The sequence below is a fragment of the Anomaloglossus baeobatrachus genome, chromosome 7, assembly GCF_048569485.1.
Source record: "Anomaloglossus baeobatrachus isolate aAnoBae1 chromosome 7, aAnoBae1.hap1, whole genome shotgun sequence".
Lineage (NCBI taxonomy): Eukaryota > Metazoa > Chordata > Amphibia > Anura > Aromobatidae > Anomaloglossus > Anomaloglossus baeobatrachus.
Window position 1 is genome coordinate 162,522,997 of NC_134359.1, and position 23,612 is coordinate 162,546,608.

General features: G+C 48.0%; 1 protein-coding gene across 5 annotated transcripts in view; it reads left to right on the forward strand.

The window, feature by feature from the left end:
* Positions 1-23,612, forward strand: part of TRPM2 (transient receptor potential cation channel subfamily M member 2) — a 2,537,250-nt gene that overhangs the window by 1,061,230 nt on the left and 1,452,408 nt on the right. For all 5 annotated transcript variants that reach the window (XM_075317785.1, XM_075317788.1, XM_075317787.1 and 2 more), the window contains one exon: positions 16,742-16,887. In XM_075317785.1, the coding sequence (XP_075173900.1) occupies positions 16,742-16,887 (146 nt within the window). The remainder of the gene's footprint in view (positions 1-16,741; positions 16,888-23,612) is intronic.

Sequence of the window (23,612 nt, forward strand, 5' to 3'; positions counted from 1 at the left end):
TGAAGGAGGGAGGAGCAGGAAAGTGGAGCTCTGACAGGAGCAGAAGTGCAGGTCCCTCAAGTGAGCCGGTTTAGTGCAGAGTCCAGGGAGCTCAGAGAGGAGCAGACCCCTGGGGCTGTTGCAGTCTGACAGCGTCCGCGCAGTGGCTACCGACGGGGGAGAACGGTCACCTAGGAGGGCTACCCGAAACCCATCTTCAGCTAGAGAGAGAGCACGGAGTGGGAAGTAAGGAGACTGCTAGGGAGAACCAGGCCCAAACGGGCGGCAGATCCCGGAGCGGGGATAGATCCACCTTTCCCTGCTAAACCTGCCGGTGTGGGGCCCTCAAAGCCCACACCACAACACCTAAAAGCCGCAGCCACGTAGCCACAGTTAGGGCCCATAGCTCACAGGAGGCAAGCAGCTGGAGTGATCTGGTCCAGGCGACAAGCAAACGGCAATCGAAGGGGAGAGAGGCTTCAGCAACTTCCCTGGGTGACCCCCATAGGGACTAAAAGTCGGGGTTACCCCAAACCACCAAGGGCTAAGGAAGGCGAGTTGGTAGTCACCATCAGAAGTCAGCCTGAAGGATACCTGGTTCCAGCCTTGTTCATCCCAGCTACGCCCGGGTTACTCACCCTGCCATCTGAAGTGAGTAAAACCCCTGAAAGACATTCTGCGTGTGTGGAGTTATTCTGCGCCTTGTGGTACTACGCACCTACACAGGGCCCTGGGGCTTGCCTCACTCTCAGGAGGCTATTCCAACTAACTGCACTCACCATCAGCCCCAGGCGTCCCTCAACCTGCAGTGGCGGTCCCCACTGACCGCAATACTGAGAGTGGCGTCACGACAAATAGAAGATCTCCTACCGGTGACAAGATCCAGACTGACAGCGGAGTCCCTGAAGGTAATGCACCGACACAGCGTGCCCGGGGCTTCACACTGGCATGTGTGTCCCCCCCCCCATGCTGGCATGTGTCCCCTCCCCCCCATGCTGGCATGTGTTTCCTCCCCCCCATGCTGGCATGTGTGTTCCCCCTCCCCCACCCCATGCTGGCATGTGCGTTCCCCCTCCCCCACCCCCACCCCATGCTGGCATGTGCATTTTCCCTCCCCCACCCCATGCTGGCATGTGCGTTCCCCCTCCCCCACCCCATGCTGGCATGTGCGTTCCCTACCCCATGCTGGCATGTGTGTTCCCCCTTCCCCACCCCATACTGGCATATGTGTTCTCCCCCACCCCATGCTGGTGCTGGCCCCCTCATCCCCACCTTGGCACAGCCGCACACGAGTTATAAAAAAGAAAAAAAAAAAGCAACACACAACTCGCCTTCCTGCACACGCTCCCCCGCTGAGCGCCGCTGGGTCCTCAGTTACCACGCGGCTAGAAGACCTCATTACGCCGGCGCCACTCGCTGACGCTCCTCCGTCTCCTAGGCAACACACCTGCAGCCTGGGGGAGGAGGAGTGTCAGAGCGAGGAGATATGTCTCCTCCGCTCCAACACAGCTTTGATCTGCCGGCGCGACTGCACCAGATCAATGCGGCAGGATCAGGCGACAGCACGCGTGCCAGCAGAATGGGCTCTGCATGCCCCTGGTGGCACGCGTGCCATAGGTTCGCCATCACTGCCATAGTTCATTATACATACTCATGGATGATCGATTCATTGCTATCTAACACTGTTTTAGTCCTGGTTGTGTTTCTCTACTATGTTTCCCTGGAACCGCACTGATTTTAGACACATCGATATGATGATTTTTCCCCTCGGGGCATATTCCATTTAATCACAAATGTTCTAAAGACATTGCCTTTAGTATAGCCATAATCCTTATCCCCCTCTGTTTCTAATTAACATGCATAGGTGATCACACCCGCTTCACAGGTAATTACCGCACTTCCGCTTAATCCTCTTTCCCAGATTGATAGCTTGTCTATAATAGTAGCATTCTGTCTAGTATAGGACACTTATGATTAAGGACTCTGTTGGTTTTAAATTCGAAGTCCGAAACGCGTTAAGCGATCCTATGTACTGATGTATGTCTCTATCTTCGGTCTTCACACGTTTTTAAAGTGCACCAATAAAGGAAAAGAAATTATTAATTTTAAAGAAGGAATTCTTGCTGGATCCTTTTTTTCTCTTTTGCTGATGTCCATTATATGCTGGTTAGGACTTACCAGCGAATCTCAGGCACCCTGAAGATTCAGCAGTTCGGGTGACAGGTGAGCTGAAGTTTTTCCTTACCATAATATGATTGACACCCGGGTACCATGAAGGGCCTGGAACCCAAATAAACGAAATATAAAAGGTGGGGGATTGTTGGACAATTAGAAAAATGCAAAAAGGAAGGGAAGGGGAGGGGAGTTAGGAGTGGGATTTGGTGAGGATACCTTGTTATCCTGCTATGAGATTGTGTCCTTATAGATTGCTGGATACTTCTGTGCCTATAGTAAGGATATAAGGTGTGTTACCAAATGCCCTTGTTATACTTTATACTTGTGTGGATATTAATCTGAGGATAATTACCTGGTAGTATGACAGTATTATTTAGAACTCCAGCTGGAAAAAGGGTTAACTTGCAAAGGTCTGGGAATCCAGTGCTCAGTTGATTCCCAGTGAAATAATGACAGGTAGCTTAAGGGTTAAAGATGTTTTGGAGCGGCAAGGGTAGGGTTTCAAGTGGTCACTGTGCAGGGGGTCTGGATGGTCTCGCATATAGTGGTCGGTAGGCGGCCTGCTGCTGAAGGCTTTAAGTAAAGCAAGGTGCCGGTCAGTCTGCAGCAACACCGTGTGAAGATTAGTATTATTGCAGAGCGAATTGGGAGCATGCAGTGTGGAAGTCAGCAGCGGTGTTAGTCTTACCTGACCGGGGGTGTCTTTGGGAAGATGGTTGGTCAGTCCTGCGTTCAGTCTGGGGGTATGGAGATGGCTTCGACAACAAGCAGTGCGGCATTCTGGGCCGCCGAGCGAATGAGGATGGGCGGTCCTGGCCGGAAACTCACCCCTCCTGCTCTGGCGTGTTTCCAGCAATAGGTGACGTCACAGGATTGTGGCGGGAGATTAGATTGAGAGCAAGTCAATAGTGTGCCACGTCAGTCCTACGCATTTCGAAGGGTGCTGCCCTTCTTCATCAGGGATAGCACACCACACTCCTTGGTGTAGCAATTACCACTCAGCTAGGAAGACAACCACAATGTGCATCATGTTTTCAACCCAGTGGTAGGTATACCCATTATATACAACTTTACCCTTCCCATTAATTCACAGGACATCTAATACTTTGTACACGGCTTTAAATTGTAGGTCTCTCCAATGCCACATCCACTCCGTACTCTTAAATTAAATCCATAAAACAAGGGATGCAGGTAAAATATATGCACACAGTGTGTTAATTTTATTTATACACTGTAGCACACATTAATATATTGGAGACTCATACAGCTCTTTTTCCTTGCTTTTCAGGCCTCACACCAATCCAGTTGCCTTTATACCTGGAACTTGGCATTGCCATTTAATCTTTTAACCTATCAAAATATTTTCAATCAATTAATATATTTTATTAATTTTTAAGCCAAGTTTTTAGACTCCTTCACTTTTCAATGTAGTGTCCAGCTATGACACATTATAATCCTTTTTACCCCCTTTTTCCCTTTGCCCTTCCCTCCCTCCCTTTTCCTTCTTGCCTCCTTGCCTCACTTGGTAGCGCGGTAGCTTTTATCATAGTATATTCAGTCAGTATTCATCACTTCCAGACAGGACACACGCGGAACCTGTCTACTACCCACGGCTTCCATTCCAGCAAACCCTATCCTTGTCCACAAGGTAACCCCATTCCATTATTATTTTTTCCCACCTGTGAGCGCCGGTGTCATTTTAGTTTTATCTGTTGTTGTATATTTACATTCACTTATTGCCACCATACCACGGCAATCTGGAAGAGCTGGGAAAAGTGCTCGGATTGTCGGATCTAATGGATGCGACAATTTTGAGTGGCTGCAAGTTGCTATTTTTAGGCTGGAGGAGCCAAAAACGATGGCTCTCCCAAGACTGAGTATACCAGCCCCCAGCTGTCAGTTTTATCATGGCTGGGTATCAAAATTGGGGAGACCACACGCCATTTGTTTAAATTATGTATTTAAATTATTTCAAAAAGCCACATGCGGTACTTATTTTGATACACAGTCAAGATAAGTGCATGGCTGAGAGCTGCAGCCTGTAGCTGTATGATTTATCTGTGCTGGTATCATAATATGGGGGGGACCATATGCCAATTTTTTTATTTGTTAACTTTTATACCATGGTAGATGCGCATAGCATCTGTAATTGAAGGAAGCAGTGATCTCACATGCTGACACTCTGTGTGGGGTTTTGTCTGACTGCAATCAATCACAGATGCCGGTTGGCTAGGAAAGCAGTGCATATGCAATGAATGTATTGAGAGGCCTTGGAAGTGAATGAGCGGCCAAGAAGCAGTTACAGCCGCATCGGAGCCTCGGTAAGTATAGTCCGCTTGCTCCTATGCCCTTATCCCTTCTACCACCATTTTTAATCAACAGATTCTGGTCCCCTTTGACTTATATGGGGACCGACATGCGACCAGATATTCGAGATCAATTCTGGGCCGGAACTGCATTTTTGTTAAACCGGTTTGGTCTGCCATTCTCGGTTATCTGCGAGTTCGTCCATCGCTAGCTATGAGCATTCCCTGGCTAACCACTGCTGAGAGAGATGAACGGACCCGTGGAAGTTCACATTTGCCGAGTTCAGCGGAACATTAGACATTAGGACTTCATCCCGAAGCCTGAATCCATGGAAAGTCACTAATTGGGCACTTTGGCTCTGCCCACATACAGCCCGCCATAAACAGAGCACTTCCAGGGGAAGGAAAGCAGGGTTTTTTGTGAGCATACTACATCTAATAATGTTGTTTTTACCCCCAGTGAGAGTCAATCAGAGACTGCAAGTGAGTCGCAATGTGCCAAGCACCAAGCATACCAAAGCACAGCGATACTCAATAGAGCAACTCTATACTGACGGCAGCAGCCCTGGCACACGCTGCAAACATGTTTTCTACAGCGGTGCTCTAGATGTACTGAACGTCTGTGGAGAAAATCCAATCTAGCCAAAGATTTCATCAATTATAAGTTTATGTTCAAAACATACAATGCTGCCCTTCACAAATGTACTTCAAGACCCTCATCACCTTTCTAGCTAACAATCCTAAATGACTCTTTGATACTTTCCATTCCCTCCTCGGACCAAGAGTTCTGCCCCCAACCACCAAACTCAGCGCCGATGACCTGGCCAATAATTTTAAAGAAAAAATTGACCATATACACGAGGAAATTTTGTCACAGCCTCATAACACCACACATTGTCTGCCCTTCTACACTTCATCTAGCTCACTTTAACTCTTTGATCCAGTCACAAAAGAAGTTACTAGGCTCCTTGCATCTTCTCGCCCTACTACCTTCACCAGTGACCCTATTCCCTAACATCTCCTTAAATCTGTCACCTTAGCTGTCACCACTCACCAAACTAAAATATTCAATCTCTCTCTCTCCTCTGGTGTCTTTCCCTCCTCCTTTAAACATGCCATCATACACGCATTACTTAAGTGACAGCAGCTAAGGATCAGATAATATCTGGGGAGTGAATTCACAGTTATCCCCTTCCCCTGTTAGAATTAGCATAAGCATAGCATATACCATTAATGTATCTTTTCACTTCCAGGAACTGTGGTGAGGTCATACCCATGTGACCAGAAGGGGACCTGGAAGTGAAAAGTTACATCGATTGTATAACACTTATGATAATTCTAACAGAGGGAGGGGATAATTGTTAGGGATGAGCGAATGTATTCGCCACTATTCGGTATCCGACGGATAATAGGTTTTCCGAGGTATCCGCTATCCGACGGCTAATATGGTATTCTCTCCAGTACTTTCATTTTCATTTCTGGACTTCCTGGCAACTTTTTCCAGCCAATGAACACATCTGACGTTGCTTGCCCTCACAGTAACGCCACAGCCATCTTTGTTGTGGTGTTTCTGGGATTGGCTTGGCCACACGGCATCATAGGGGCTATATAAGGCAGCGGCCATTATGGTCAGTCGGTCTCTCCCTCTCTCTTTCTTACTCACCGATCACAGGCGCGGCGCTGCACGGCTGTCACACTGTGGCGGGTTCTCCTGCTTTTGAAAATGCTGGCCGCACATTAATCAATCTCGTATTCCCTGCTTCCCCCGCCCACCGACGCCTATGATTGGTTACAGTCAGACATGCCCCCATGCTGAGTGACAGCTATCTTACTGAAACCAACCACAGCCGCCGGTGGGCGGGTCTGTATCGTGTAGTAAAAAAATAAATAAATAATGTAAAACAACGACGTGCGGTCTCCCCCAAATGATACTCAGCCGAGGTGAGCACACAGCAGCGAGCCGGTATTCTGAGGCTGGGGAGGGCGAGGGCCATGGTTACGGCTCCCCTCTCGCAGCCTCTCAGCTCATCCATTAGATGCGACAGTCCCAGCGTGTCACCGGCCCTTCCTGATTGCCGTGATGCGGTTGCCATCAGGGTAATAGAAGGAGTTAATGGCAGCGCATCGCTTTCACTAAATCCAAGATCAGTAATGGCAGCGTCTATGACATGCCATTACTAAGCTGTAAGTAAAGTAAATAAGCTGTAAGTAAAGTAAATAAACACACACTGAAAAATCCTTTATTTGAAATAAAACACCAAAAAGCCCCTCTTTCACCAATTTATTAAGCCCCCAAATATCCAGGTCCGGCGTAATCCACACTCGGCGACGTCTGTGAGCACGAGTGCTCAATGCAGCCTCATTCCGTAAACTGCCCTGATTTTAGAGGTGTTTCCCGCGGCTCACAGCTGATGTCCGGCTCCTCCCCTCAGTGCATAATTAAATTAAATTATAATTATAAATAAATAATAATTATAATTATAATTTATAATTAAAAGTGAATTAAATTCTTTACCGGAACGGCCGGGACTCAAACTCGTGAACTAATTTGCCTTAGGCAGCAGCTCTACCCATTGGGCCACTGCCTGTAATGAAAAACATAGGAAGATTTGGTAATCTTGACCTCTGTATTGCAGTAGAGAAACCAGAAGCAGATTATTCCGCTATGAAGATGAGAGAGAGATGAGAGAGAGAGATGAAAGAGAGATGAGAGAGAAAGATTGAGAGAAAGAGAGACAGACTGGACACTGAAGGAGCAGGACACTAAGATGAGCTCCTGATTCAACCAGAGTTTATACGTTATAATGAGGAGATTGGAGGACATAATACGGAAATCTACAGATACGATGGAATACTAAGCACACCGGACAAACATTTTAAGGATTTTAAGCAATGACAAGAAAAATCACAAGAAAAATGAATACAAAGATGGAAAAGCAGGACAAGATTGCCTAGTGGAAACCCAGCAAACAGACCACAATCAAACCCTACCAGCACAGCGCATCCCCAAGGTAAGGGCTCCATGCCAATACACTGCTAAAATAAGAATTGATCGTATATTACGCATTAGAAAATATAAAAGAAAGCCCTTTAAAATGAAACTACACGGGGATTGCACTGTAGTCAATGCAGGAGACCTGGAGAAGGCAACTGGAGCTAGCAGGGGGTCTGACACATTAGTGATAACCTTCCCTGAGAATGCCAGATCCAAGGAAGCTAGGAAAGCCATAAAAATGGACACTATCAAGAAAAACCCAGAGACACTACTAATAAACTTTAATGAACAGGGGGAAAAAACAAATCTGTTATTCTACTCAGGGCACCATGAAGGCTGGGACCAGACTCTCAGCAAACATTACAAGAACATAAAAAAAACGGGGCATTAGCAGGGGCAAACAAATTAGAGTACAGGATGAGGAGGACCCTGAGACCTTTAATCTCTCCATAAATATTTATAGCAATGGAACTATCATGGTGCAAGTAACGGAACCAAAAATGGAGGAATTTCATCAACAATTCCAGCACATTAAAAACCAAGTGAAAACCCTAATGAAGGAAGGAAGCATATTCACAAGTGACCAGACCATAGCAGACAGAATCTCAATCTCCAGCCACCCCCCAGCCCCATCCACATCCCAATCATCACAACCCCCCAGGGATATACTCAGAGACTGTGTGTCCCAATTAGAAAGCGAGTTTATTCAATTCAAAGAAGAATTTCAAAGAAGCCAAGGTGAGAAAAATGCAAATGACCAACTGAGGGGGGAAATATCAAGGGTGAAAACAGACCTGTGGGAATTGCAAAGGTCACTTCAAGGGCTGCAGGAAGAAAATACATACCTCAAAGAAGAAATAACTCAGCTAAAATCCTCAATCCTACAACAAAAACTAGAGAGGGCACCTCAAAGTATAAGCACTCCCCCAAAACAAATGCCTGCACCAACTACCCCGATGCCAGATATATCACAGACCTGCGACAACCTCAGCCAGACGGACTCTACACATAACCCCAGCAATAACAATACAGCCCCACCAGAACAGCAAATCATGGTGTCCAACACCTCTGGACCCAACAACACAAAGGAAACCCCTACCATCAACCCCAGCAATGAAAATGCAGCCCCATCATCACAACAAACAAGGGCAACCAACACTCAAAGACCCAACACACAGAAAACAAATGTCCCAAATAAAACACTGGATCCTGATATAGTCCTAATAATAGACTCAACGGGAAATACCTGGACACTCAGACACTGTTTACAAGGGTTCGGGTCATAAAAATTCACTGCTCAACGATCCCACAAGCAGAGGAGGTGATCAGTAACCCATATTTCACAGAGCCCACACACCTCATACTACACACCGACACAAATGATATCCACCAAGAGACAGTCACAAAGGACCTATCAAAACTCGCAATAGCAGCCCAGCAAAAATTCCCCAGAACCAAAATAATCCTGTCTGCCCTGCTTCCAAGGAAAGATATACACCAACAAATAACCCAGCAAATCAACTCAGAGCTGGCCACCAGTATTACCTCAGCACCAAACATACAGCTGGCAAGACACCCTGAAATAACGCTCCATCACCTCTACGACGACAAACACCTCAATAAACAAGGAGTCAGCCATCTAGCAAAAGAGCTAAAGGACATGGTTCTAAACAGACCTCCAAGACCACAAGCAAGACATCCACCAAACAGATGGCAACCCACAGAGACCCCCGGAGAGAGTCCACAGAGATGGCAGAAATACACAAGACCACATACCCAACAATGGCAATACAAAGCAACAGAGGGCAACAACATGGCAGAAATAAGGACATTGCTCAACACATTGTGCAGCAAACTCTTGGGACACTACTAAAATATGCCACCCAAACCCACCACTAAATCCGGTTATGTCCTATGAAAATCTATCCTTCCTCATTATAAGGTATATCAACTAAATATGACATCCTTAGTTATCAGCAGCTGGAACATTCAAGGATTGAATGCCTCAGCTTTTGGGTCCAAGACAAATGACCCAGACTTCAAACAAAGGCTAAAGAACATTGACATCCAGATCCTCGTGGAGACATGGGCCCGGGCAGAGGAGGAATCTCTCGCACCCATGGGATACAAGGAATTTTCTGTCTCCGCCCAGAAAAACAAGAACACCAAACAGGGCCGCTGCTCAGGGGGCATACTAATATGGTACAAGGAGGAGATCCAAGAACATATCAAGGCAATAAAAACAGGAGAAAGCCACATCTGGATGAGGATAAGTAGCTCCATCCTCACCTCTCAGCAGGACATTTACCTCTACGCAGCCTACATCCCTCCATCAGAATCCCCATACTATAAGCTGGACATCTACGAGGACCTACAGAGGGAGGTAGCCCAAGTCCAGTCCATGGGCAGGGTTCTCATCTGCGGAGACCTCAATGCCAGGACAGGTACAGAGAAGGACTACCTGTCACCTGACAGACACGCATACGTCCTGGGAGATGAGCCCTTCTACAGAGACTCAGTACAGACAACAAGAAACAGCTATGATAGAGTGGTGAATAAAAGCGGCAGAACACTGCTGAACCTGTGCCAGAGCTTGGGGCTGCATATACTGAACGGGCGCACCAGGGGTGACTCATTTGGGAGATTTACACTAAACTCCCACATGGGCAGCAGTGTAGCGAATTATGCCATAACAGACATAGACCCAGCAAACATAAATGCCTTCATAGTCACCCCCGACACCCACATGTCAGACCACAACCAGACACTGCTGTACTTGAGATCCACGGACAAGTCACCCACACAAAAGCCCCACTTGAGCTGTCTCCACAACTTGCCACCATCCTTCAAGAGGCCCAAACAGTTAGCCATTAAAGACACCAACATGACAAACAGAACAGAGATTAAAGAGCTGCTTGTAAAGGCCCAGTCACACTAAACAACTTACCAGCGATCCCAACAATGATCAAACCTGATAGGGATCGCTGGTAAGTTGCTAGGAGGTTGCTGGTGAGATGTCACACTGCGACGCTCCAGCGATCCCACCAGCAACCTGACCTGGCAGGGATCGCTGGAGTGTCGCTACACGAGTTGCTGGTGAGCTCACCAGCAACCAGTGACCAGCCCCCAGCGCCGCGTGGAAGATGCTGCGTATGGTAACTAAGGTAAATATCGGGTAACCAACCCGATATTTACCTTGGTTACCAGCGCACGCAGCTACACGTGCAGAGAGCAGGGAGCAGCGCACACTGAGCGCTGGCTCCCTGCTCTCCTAGTTACAGCACACATCGGGTTAATTACCCGATGTGTGCTGCAGCTACATGTGCACAGAACAGGGAGCAGCGCACAAGGCTTAGCGCTGGCTCCCTGCTCTCCTAGTTACAGCACACATTGGGTTAATTACCCGATGTGTGCTGCAGCTACATGTGCACAGAGCAGGGAGCCGGCACTGACAGTGAGAGCGGCGGAGGCTGGTAACAAAGGTAAATATCGGGTAACCAAGGACAGGGCTTCTTGGTTACCCGATGTTTACATTGGTTACCAGCCTCCGCAGAAGCCGGCTCCTGCTGCCTACACATTTAGTTGTTGCTGTCTCGCTGTCACACACAGCGATCTGTGCTTCACAGCGGGACAGCAACGACTAAAAAATGGCCCAGGACATTCAGCAACAACCAACGACCTCACAGCAGGGGCCGGGTTGTTGCTGGATGTCACACACAGCGACATCACTAGCAACATCGCTGCTACGTCACAAAAGTTGTTCGTTAGCAGCGATGTTGCTAGCGATGTTGCTTAGTGTGACGGGGCCTTAAATTTTCACACAAAATCCTATACATCAAACCAGCAAGGGGTCAACCTGGCAGTGAACGACTTTTATAACATCCTATATACCATGGCAGAGCTAGCAGACCTCAGAAGAACCAACTCCAAGAGACCTACAAATAAACAAGGCCAAAAATGGTTTGACAAAGAATGCAAGGCACTGCGCAACTCCCTAAGGATAGCCTCAAATCAAAAACACAGAGACCCGGACAACAAGGAGCTAAGAGTGGTCCATGACACCCTACAGAGGCAATACAAGTGAACCCTCAAGGAGAAAAAACAAAAGCACATCTCCCACAAACTGCAGCAGCTCGAAGACTCCCTCCAGGACAACTCATTCTGGGAGACATGGAGCCATATCGGTACAAATCCCAAGCAAAGCACCCTCCGCATTCAAAATGGCAACATCTGGCACAGCTACTTCAAGGGCCTCTACAAGAATATCCCAGAAGACGACCTAACCCCAGAACAAGAGCATCTAATGACTAAACTGAGGGACATGGAGGAGACAATCAAGGACTTCCAAAATCCTCTGGACATACCAATCAGTGTGCTGGAAATAAAAGACAGAATCAAACAGCTAAAATGTAAGAAGGCTGCGGGCAGAGACGGCGTCCTGCCTGAGATGATCAAATACAGTTCCCCAGAAATACATACAGCACTGGCTAAACTATTCACCCACGTCCTGAGTGCCGGCTACTTCCCTCAAAGCTGGAATCAAGGTCTCATAACGCCCATCTACAAGAATGGAGACCGATATGACCCAGCAAACTACAGAGGGATCTGTGTCAACAGCATTCTGGGAAAACTGTTTAACAGCATCATTAATAAAAGGATTACCACCTTCCTCACCCAGGGTGACATTCTCAGCAGACGCCAAGCTGGGTTCATGCCAAACCACCACACCACGGACCACATTTACACCCTGCAAAGCCTCATCAAGACCCACGTCCATGGCAAAAAACAGGGGAAAATATTTGCATGTTTCGTGGACTTCAAAAAGGCATTTGACTCAGTTTGGCATCCAGGCCTTTTCCTGAAACTTCTGGAAAGTGGAATAGGTGGCAGAACCTACGACGTGATCAAGAGCTCATACACTGAGAACCGGTGCAGCGTGAAGGTGAACGGGAAGAGGACGGCTTTCTTCCGACAGGGCCGTGGGGTCAGACAGGGCTGCAGCCTAAGCCCAACTCTAGTCAACATCTATATAAATGGACTAGCAATAGCTCTAGAGTCCTCCCCCATTCCAGGCCTCAGTCTGCATGACCGAGAGGTGAAGTTCCTGCTGTACACAGACGACCTCCTGCTACTCTCCCCAACCGAGAAAGGCCTCCAAGATAGCCTGGCAGTACTGTAAACATTCAGCACCACATGGGCGCTTCCCATCAACCAAAAGAAGACCAAAGTCATGGTGTTTCAAAAGAGGAACCAGAATAAAATAAACTCTCCCTCCTTCACATTAAATGGCACCACGCTGGAGAAAACCAGCAGCTATACCTACCTCGGTCTGGAGCTAAGCAATAACGGGAGCCTCAAGCAAGCAGCAGAAGCCCTGAAAGGAAAAGCATGCAGAACCTTCTACGCCATCAGACGACAACTGTACCACCTCAAACCACCGTTGAGAGTCTGGCTCAAGATATTTGACAGCGTCATCACCCCTATACTGCTATATGGCAGCGAGGTATGGGGCCCAGTGACCTACCCAGACCACACAAAGTGGGATTCCAGCCCAACTGAAGTCTTCCACATGGAGTTCTGTAAATATCTCCTCCAAGTCCATCGCAGCACCTCAAACATAGCCTGTCGGGCAGAGCTGGGCCGATACCCCTTATGGCTCAGTATACACAAGAGGGCGCTATCGCACCAGGCGCACATACAGAACAGCAACCCCAGCTCCTATCATCATAAAGCCCTGCTGAACCAGAGCCCAGAGCAAGCCAGGAACCCCGGCAGCCAGTACAGCCAAAGTCAGCAACACACCCTGACAAAAGCCCAAATAAAAGAGATCTCAGAGAGCCACAAGATGCAATACATAGAGGACTGGAAGAGTGAATTAGAGAACTCCCAGAAACTCACCATCTACCGGTCACTGCGGAGGGACTACACTCTGGCCCCATATCTGGAAAGGTTATGCCACTCCAAAGACAGGCAGACCCTGAGCCTCTACAGACTGAGTGCCCACAGCCTAGAGGTGGAAACAGGGCGGCACCAACAGACATACAAGCCGCGAGAGAAGAGACTGTGCAAGCACTGCCAGCAGGGGGCTCTGGAGGACGAGGCACACTTCCTGCTGCACTGTGACAAATACTCAGCAGTGAGGGCCTCCCACTTCCAGAAATTTACCACCCATACCCTGGACTTTCCATCCATGGACGAGGACATGAAACTCCGCATCCTACTGGGGGAAGAGGAATCAATGGTGGAGTTCACCGCCCAATATGTCTCCACATGTCATAAGCTGAGGGGAACATAAGGCCCCTAAATGGACTTTCAGAGCCCAAATTGTGCCCCCAACTCCCCATAACCCTGATCCCCTCCCACCACACTTACTGTATTTCTCTTGCTTTGGCAACACTAATTGAATTTTGGTCCTACCAATAAAGCATATTTGAATTTGAATTTGAGATGAGAGAGAGAGAGAGATGAGAGAGAAAGATGAGAGAGAGAGAGATGAAAGAGAGAGATGAAAGAGAGAGAGATGAGAGATAGAGATGAGAGAGAGAGTGATGAGAGAGAGAGAGATGAGAGAGAGGGATAGATAGAGGGATAAATAGATAGATAGATGATAGATAGAGGGATGGATAGATAGATAGATAAAAAAGGATAGATGGATAGATAGACTGGCAGACCGATGTCAAACACATATGTATTTAGCCAAAAAAAAGCGATGTGGGGTCCCCCCATTTTTGATAGCCAGCTAGGGTAAAGCAGATGGCTGCAGCCTGTAGACCACAGCTGCCAGCTTTACCTTGGTTGGGGATCCAATTTGGAGGGCCCCCAGGCTCTTTTTTATAATTATTTATAAATAATAATAATAATAATAAAAAAAAATGGGGTTCCCCACAAATTGGTTCACCAGGCAAGGTAAAACGGACATCTGTGGTCTGGTATTCTCAGGGTGGGTAGGTCCCAGCCTAAAAATAGCAGGCCGCAGCCACCCCAGAAGTGGCGCATCCATTAGATGCGCCAATCCTGGCGCTTCGCCCCAGCTCATCCCGTTGCCCTGATGCGATGGCAAACGGGGTAATAAATGGGGTTGATACCAGATGTGTAATGTCACCTGACATCAAGCCCAGCAGTTGGTGATGTCATGGCGTGACGCCCTGGACTAGCCAAGGAGTCACAGTTAGGCCCTTGCACAACACCCATTCCCAAATAAGGTGACACCAGCCAACCTATCAAACCCTAGTCACCTCCCTCTGGTTTTGATGTCCACACCAGGTGGGCGGAGCCAGGTGGTTGGCCACGCCCACCTAGGCATTCACAGGCCCAGAGGCAGGAGAACCAGACAGATCAGTTTAGGGAGAGTTGAGGAGAGGAGGAGAGCAGTTGTGACAGTGGAAGTGACAGGAGTAAATCTGTCCAGTGTCCTGGGTCAGAGCCCGGGCACTTTGGCTAGGGGGCAGATGGTGGTGCAGGAGCTGGGAAGACAGCCTGGTGGAACCGTAGGTAACCGGGACAGGGTAGTGGCCCGCCGGTACCGAACCGAGGAACCGACTGGAAACCGGAGCACACGAGGAGGTACTCAGACCCTGAAACGCGGTCCCGAAACTACCGGACCCCGTTAATTAACTGATTGAGGTCTGGACTCTAGGTCCTTTACCACCCAAGTCCCGAAAGAAGGCAACAGCCCACCGATTCCGTTTAACGGCCACCGCTCAGGCCAAGAGATCCAAAGGGCCAGCGCCTGCGGGCAAACGGGCTCTACCGACATACACGCCGGGGAGCAGGACTCCCGTTGCTAAGACACGGCTGTCCACAGCTACAAAGAGGTGCAGGAGAAAGGCGGACAACACCAGCCTGTTTGGGAAACCTGAAGCGGCCGGCTGCGGGCACTGACCACCATCTTTTTGGTTTACCAGAGATTCCCGTGTATCTATCAGAGTGAGTACCACAGTGCCCTCGGGCCACGCGCCGCCCTGCCCCGCCGAGTACAAACATCGCATCACATCAAATGGGTCCCGGGGCCACCACCCCTGCCCACGAACTTTAAATCTAAAACCCCCCTTCAAAGCGTCAGCCCCCTTGCAGAGCGAAGTGACCCCCGGTCCGGAGGCGCTCGAGCCACCGACACATGAGCCCGGATCCGAGCGGATCGGCTGCAGCCGAGTGCGGGGCGGTATAATGGCATCTATCAGATACCCGACATCACAAACTGTCAGTAATAAAAGTAGAAAAAAATAGACGACAAGAAAAATAATTATTTGAAAAAACACTCCCCAAAACATTCCCTCTTTCATCAATTTATTGTAAAGAAAAATAAAAAATCTCCTGTAATCCATTTTGGAAGTCCCACGATGACTCTGGACCTTCTACAATATGGGGGCATGCTCAGGGAACGTGTCCATCATTTTCTAGGAGTGAAGACCCTCCATGTGAGGAGTGTGGGTGCAATGAATCTGCACCCACTCTCCCCGGGTCACAGCAGCAGAGTGCATGCAGCCAGCACAGCTCCACAGCTCATTCTCACTGAACACAGGAAGCTGAGCTGAGCTGACAGCCGCGCTCTGCGCATGCGCCCAGCGTTCATTGTGAAGGAGGAGGGATGCGGGAGACACCAAGAGGGTATGGGGGGGGACTTAGCTGGACCTGGGGAGTAGTTTTCTGTTGCATGTGTCATGGCACATACGACAGAAATCAGAGGAAAAGGGTGAATGCGGGCGGCGCATTTGTGTGCGTCCTGTCACCTTGGATGAATCGGGAGGGGGCAGAAATGCAGTGAGGCACCTTCTACAGGCTGTGCCCATACTGTTTCTGCCTTTTCCCATCCATTTCAGCCTTTTCCTCGGTTACCACAGGTCACCCACGGGTCCAACATAAAATTATTCGAGTATCCCATAGACTTGCATTGGGCGTCGGATATTCGTGAATACTCGAATAGCTGCGAGGTATTCGTCGGATATTCGGCGGAGCGAATAATAGGGTATTCGATCATCCCTAATAATTATGAATTCCCCCTGATAGTATCTGATCTTCAGCTGCTGTCACTCAAGCAGCTGCCGATTTTATAACCTTTACTTTCTTGGATTTCAAAAGCTAAACATCCAAGCTGACCACTAATGGTATGTATAGACTCAGCCTGATAATGCCAGTATAGCACTGGCTTTAGGTTATATAAGAAAATCTTGGTGATTGGTTCCCTTTAAATAGTCGTGCCATATTTTTAGTTTTAATGAAAAATTAAGAAAATCAAGAAAATCCTGATGTATTGGTAATGAACTAATATATTTTCCCTCATATGCAGGTATCTTTACTGAGAGCTATAGAAAAGATGAAGAAAGAGCTCTGAAGCTTCTCATACGGGTATCTGAGGCCTGGGGACAAACAACTTGTTTAAAGTTAGCTCTTGAAGCTAAAGATATGAAATTTGTATCTCAAGGAGGTGTCCAGGTTTGTTCCCATATACAATATTTCAAATACCATATATTGAAATACAATTAAAAGAAAAATCACTGGCCTACAAAATTTTACTTTTTTTGTGTTAACAGGAATCTGGTGATTTTGTAGTACAATATTAATGTTATCTTTACATAGGGTTTAAGGAGATCAGTAAGGGTGCCTTCACACTTTAGCGATGCAGCAGCGATCCGACCAGCGATCTGACCTGGTCAGGATCGCTGCTGCTTCGCTACATGGTCGCTGGTGAGCTGTCAAACAGGCAGATCTCACCAGCGACCAGTGACCAGCCCCCAGCCAGCAGCGACATGCAAGCGACGCTGCGCTTGCACGGAGCCGGCGTCTGGAAGCTGCGGACACTGTTAACTTAGGTAAACATCGGGTATGGTTACCCGATGTTTACATTAGTTACCAGCGCACACCGCTTAGCTTAGCGCTGGCTCCTTGCTCTCCTAGCTACAGTACACATCGGGTTAATTAACCCGATGTGTAATGCAGCTACATGTGCAGAGAGCAGGGAGCCGCGCACACTGTTTAGCGCTGGCTCCTTGCTCTCCTAGCTACAGTACACATCGGGTTAATTAACCCGATGTGTACAGCAGCTACATGTGCAGAGAGCCGGAGCCGGCAGCACAGGCAGCGTGAGAGCTGCGGAGGCTGGTAACTAAGGTAAATATCGGGTAACCACCTTGGTTACCCGATGTTTATCTTGGTTACAGCTTACCGAAGCTGCCAGACGCCGGCTCCGGCTCCCTGCTCGCTTCATTTGTCGCTCTCTCGCTGTCACACACAGCGATCTGTGTGTCACAGTGGGAGAGCGCCTTTGAAGAAAACGAACCAGGGCTGTGTGTAACGAGCAGCGATCTCGCAGGAGGGGCCAGATCGCTGCTCAGTGTCACACACAGCGAGATCGCTAATGAGGTCACTGCTGCGTCACAAAAAGCGTGACTCAGCAGCGATCTCGACAGCGAGCTCGCTGTGTGTGAAGCACCCCTAACTTGTATAGCTGTACGTTATCTTGTTATCTTATTTTAAGTTTGTACAATTTAGTGTGATGTAGTAGCTACTCAAGCATATGTAAATATAAACTTAATTACCCGATGTGTAGTCTGGCTATGTGTTCAGGGAGCAGGGAGCCGGCACTGACATCGTGAGAGCGGTGGACGCTGGTAACGAAGGTAAATATCAGGTAACCAAGGGAAGGGCTTTTTAGTTACCCGCTGTTTACCGTGGTTACCAGTGTCCGCAGAAGCCGGCTCCTGCTGCCTGCACATTTAGTTGTTGCTCTGTCGCTGTCACACACAGCGATCTGTGCTTCACAGCGGGAGAGCAACAACCAAAATATGGCCAGGACATTCAGCAACAACCAGCGACCTCACAGCAGGGGCCAGGTTGTTGCTGAATGTCACACTAAGCAACATTGCTAGCAAGTTGTGCCTCAGCAGCGATGTTGCTAGCGATGTTGCTTAGTGTGACGGTACCTTAACACTAGGACGTCCGGAGTCTCTTTGGAAAGGATCCAGGGCTGCCAGATTTTATATAATTATCATTGGTGTCATTAGCCTTAGCAGCAAGTTCTTCCATGAGGTCTATATCTGAGAATTCTTTGAGCCACTCCTCTATAGGTGGGGTATCTGGTTTATGCCGATACCTTGGTATAACAGATCTGGCTGCTGTCAAGGAGAACTTGAGAAGACCCCGCTTCTGAGCTCCTATAAAGCCCGGTAAGATGAACAAGATAGCCACCTGAGGGGAGGGCTGAACATGGATTCCCGTAATTTTAGTGTGGGCCCTAAAAACTGTTGTCCAAAATGGCCTTATTTTACTACACTACCACCAAATATCCCCTTTTTAGTTCCGCAGCGCCAGCATGAAGGACATAATTTGTGAATTTTAGTTGGGCATAAATACCACCGAGCCAGAATCTTGAAATTTCACTACTGAGTGTACCCTGCCGCTGACATTTTGTGTGTGAAAAGAAAGGCTTTTTGTCTGTCGTCTGCTGAAAAAGTGTTTCTCAATCCCCTCTCCCAATCCTGAATGAAATCAGGATCAGAAAGGTAAAAGTGCTGATTAAGATAACTATATATCAGTGAAATCAGATGGGAGGGTGGTAAATCCTGAAAAAATACAGTACAGAACAAAAGTTTGGACATACCTTCTCATTCAATGGGTTTTCATTATTTTCATGACTCTGAAAATTGTAGATTCACATTGAAGGCATCAAACCTATGAATTAAAACATGTGGAATTAAATACTTAAAAAAGTGTGAAACAACTGAAAATATGTCTTATATTCTAGGTTCTTCAAAGTTGCCACCTTTTGCTTTCATTACTACTTTGCACACTCTTGGCATTCTCTTGATGAGCTTCAAGAGGTAGTCACCGGAAATGGTCTTCCAACAGTCTTGAAGGAATTCCCAGATATGCTTAGCACTTGTAGGCCCTTTTGCCTTCACTCTGCGGTCCAGCTCACCCCAAACCATCTCGATTGGGTTCAGGTCTGGTGACTGTGGAGACCAGGTCATCTGGCGTAGCACCCCATCACTCTCCTTCTTAGTCAAATAGCCCTTACACAGCCTGGAGGTGTGTTTGGGGTCATTGTCCTGTTGAAAAAGAAATGATGGTCCAACTAAACGCAAACCGGATAAAATAGCACACCGCTGTAAGATGCTGTGGTAGGCATCAGTGGCGTAGCTAGAGTTTGATGGGCCCCGGTGCAAAGTTCGGACCTGGGCCCCCCTCTACGTACACCGACATTTGGGGTATAGCATAATGACGCTGACACTTGGCTCTTTCCCTCAGCACCCAGCTTCCCTATGTTCTGATATCCATCTTGTCCTCGGCACCCAGCTTCCCCATGCTCTGCTATACATCTTACCCTCAGCACCTAGCTTTCCCATATCAGAGCATGGCAAAGCTGGGTGCTGAGGGAAAGAGCCCTTTTCCCTCAGCACAAAACGTTCCCATCCCCTCCTTGTATCTTTGTCCCCCCTTGTATATAGTTTTCCCAAATACAATAATGGCCCCTGCATAGCATTCCATATTGTATAAAGTGTCCCACATAACCCTTCGTATATTAGAATGCAGCTACATAGTCCTGCATGTATTATAATGCATTTCCCATAGTACTCCATGCATTATAATTCACCCCAGGCCTCCATGTATGATGCAGCCAGCCCCCCATGTATAATGCTTGCAGCACCCCCATGCTCCATGTATACTACTGGCAGCCCCCCCATGCTCCATGTATACTACTGGCAGCCCCCCCCATACTCCATGTATACTGCTGGCAGCCCCCCCATGCTCCATGTATACTGCTGGCAGTCCCCCCCATGCTCTATGTATACTGCTGGCAGCCCCCCCATACTCCATGTATTCTGCTGGCAGTCCCCCCCATGCTCTATGTATACTGCTGGCAGTCCCCCCATGCTCCATGTATACTGCTGGCAGCCCCCCATGCTCCATGTATAATGCAGCCAGCCCCCCCATGCTCCATGTATACTGCTGGCAGCCTCCCATGCTCCATGTACACTGCTGGCAGCCTCCCATGCTCCATGTATACCTCTGGCAGCCTCCCATGCTCCATGTATACTGCTGGCAGCCTCCCCCATGCTCCATGTATACTGCTGGCAGCCTCCCCCATGCTCCATGTATACTGCTAATCTCCTGCTTCCTAAATTCTGTTACTTTGTTAACCCCTTCCATACATCATATCTAATGCATCTCCCACACCTAATCATTACAGATAGATCCTCCGTTCATATGCCACTTCTGGCATGTTGTTCTTCCTTGCGTTCTCTCCTAATCTCCTCCGTCTTGAATTCTGCTATTCTTAACCCCTTCCATGCACCATTCCAATGTCTCATTCACTTCATACACATATCTCCATATCATTGTTGCCCTTATCCATCTATCTATTATCTGTTTATATTAAAATTTTGCCATTCTAATCTCCTTTGTACACTATGTTTAGTACATCTTTTATGCTACTCTGCTCTCCATTCCCTCTTTTCATCTTCTCCCTCTTTTGACCTCAACACACACCACATTTGCAATCTCTACTTGTTCCTACATTGAACCACCCCATATAACTTATTTTCTTGTTATTCATTTATATTTACATTTTCTTACCACATTCATGCCCCATCTTGTCATCCTCTATTGGCTCCCCTATGTATATAATTTACACCTATACTCTTACCCCATCCATCATTCCATATACTTGCCCTTTCCTCCCCCTTATTTTTCTGTTTTTCAGCTCACTTCTCACTCTTCAATTTTTCTTTTCTTTCCCTTTTCTCCCTCCCCTTGTTCTTCGTTTTTTGTCGTTTCTTCTTTTCTTCTCCTTTGTTATCCTCCTCCTTTTTTTTCCCCTCCTTTTTTCTTCCTTCATACATAATTTTCTAAATATCAAGATATGTTTCTCTTGTGAATCAAATACTGCTTATTATATAAGAATTATTATCATTATTATTTTTCACGATTTTCACTGAAAAATTCCTTTGTATTGTATACATTTTATGTTTTTATTTTTTTGATATCATATATTGATCATTGTTATTTTTGTATACAGTGCTTACTGAGGAAGGTCTATGGACCGAAAACGTTCTTTTGTTGTTATGCACATTAAATAAATCACACGTTGCAGCCAACCTTGGGAGTGCCTTGTATTCTTCCATGTATACTGCTGGCAGCCCCCATGCTCCATGTATACTGCTGGCAGCCCCCCCCATGCTCCATGTATACTGCTGGTAGCCCCTCCATGCTCCATGCATTCTGCTGGCAGCTCCCCCATGCTCCATGTATACTGCTGACAGCCCCCATACTCCATGTATAATGCAGCCAGCCCCCCATGCTCCATGAATCCATGAATACTGCTGGCAGCCTCCCATGCTTCATGTATACTGCCCCATGCTCTATGTAAACTGCTGGCAGCCCCACATGCATCCCCCCCCCGGTATGCACTGATTAAAAAAAAAAAAAAAAAAAAAAACAAAACAAGTTCTTACCTGTCTCCTCGTTCCCCCGCTGCTGTCCTCACGTGTCCTCGTTCCCCGCTGCTCTGTCATCTCTCTTCTGTTCCCCTGCAGCTGCGGTCGGTGTCCCCCCGTCCTGCGCTCTGTGCTCTGAGTCTGAGCACAGCGGACGCACAGGAGTGACGGCACAGAGGGAGAATGAAGGAGCGTGGAGCTACACGGGATGCTCCACGCTTCTTCATTGTTGCTCTGCGTGATGACGGGGGAGGGGGGCCCAGTGCCGCCGCTGACAATGGGCAGGGGGGCCCACTGTCAGCGGCGGAGGCACTGAGTCATATAGCGGCCGCGTGGTCTGTGCCAGATCAGCGCAGCTCCTTTCACAGAAAGGAGCTGCTTGCTGATCTGCAGAGCGGGCCCCTAAGGTGCCGGGCCCGGTCACAGTCGCGACCTCAGCGATTACGGTAGTTACGCCCCTGGTAGGCATGCTGGTTCTGTATGCCTTCAATTTTGAATAAATCCCCAACAGTGTCACCAGCAAAGCATCCCCACACCATCACACCTCCTCCTCCATGCTTCACGGTGGGAACCAGCCATGTAGAGTCCATCCATTCACCTTTTCTACAAAGACATGGTGGTTGGATCCAAAGATCTCAAATTTGGACTCATCAGACCAAAGCACAGATTTCCACTGGTCTAATGTCCATTCCTTGTGTTCTTTAGCCCAAACAAGTCTCTTCTGCTTGTTGCCTATCCTTAGCATTGGTTTCCTAGCAGCTATTTTACCATGAAGGCCTGCTGCACAAAGTCTCCTCTTAACAGTTGTTCTAGAGATGAGAAAGTGTGTGTCCAAACTTTTGGTCTGTACTGTAAGTTTCAAATGGTGCGGGCAGTACCAGGAAGGAGTGCCACTCCCCCCTTTCCACTTCTCAAGAAAGGACCGCAACTGATCATACTCAAGTCATGATAATCTCATGGGGAGCTCATCCAGTGAGGGAATATGAGTATCCTTTGAGAGTTGCCTCACCCTAAGGTCTGAACGTCTGTGCCAGTGGAAAAACCTCTCTACCAGGTTCGCTGGCAGGACATCAGGATTGGAGAATATGGGAGTGAGTGTGTTATCAGTAGAGATGAGTGAACCGGTCGTGGTCCGGCTCGAGCTTGGTTCGCTGAACGGCGGTCGCGTTCGGGTTTGGTTCGGCAAACCGGTTCGGCGAACTGCTCGAACCCCATAGGAAACAATGGGAGGCAATCACAAACCCATAAAAACACCTAGAAAACACCCTCAAAGATGTCCAAAAGGTGACAAACAACTCACAACACAAACACATGGGAAAGTAACAAGAACAAATTCTCATGCAAAAACAAAACAGCTTGACGAGGAAAAAGAGGACGAGACACAGATATATGAGTATATGCAAGGGAACATCGATGGCATTACTGTGCAACTTGAGCCTTGCTCATTTTAGGCTTCCAATCTGGATAAATTGCCTGAGTTCGCCACGTACGCCTTGGGGATCTTGTCGTGTTCCTCAGCCAGCGTTCTCTCGGAGCCTGTCTTCAGTGCTACTGGGGGTGTGCTGACAGATAAGCACACGCGTCTGTCCACTGACAATGTGGACATACTAACGTTCACCTAGATGAGGAAGTCATGGATCACAGAGGACTTTTCTTCCCCTGGGTCATCCAGGGGACGCGAAAGGCACGTGTATTTTTGAGAGTGCTTCATTGAAAGCATCTTTT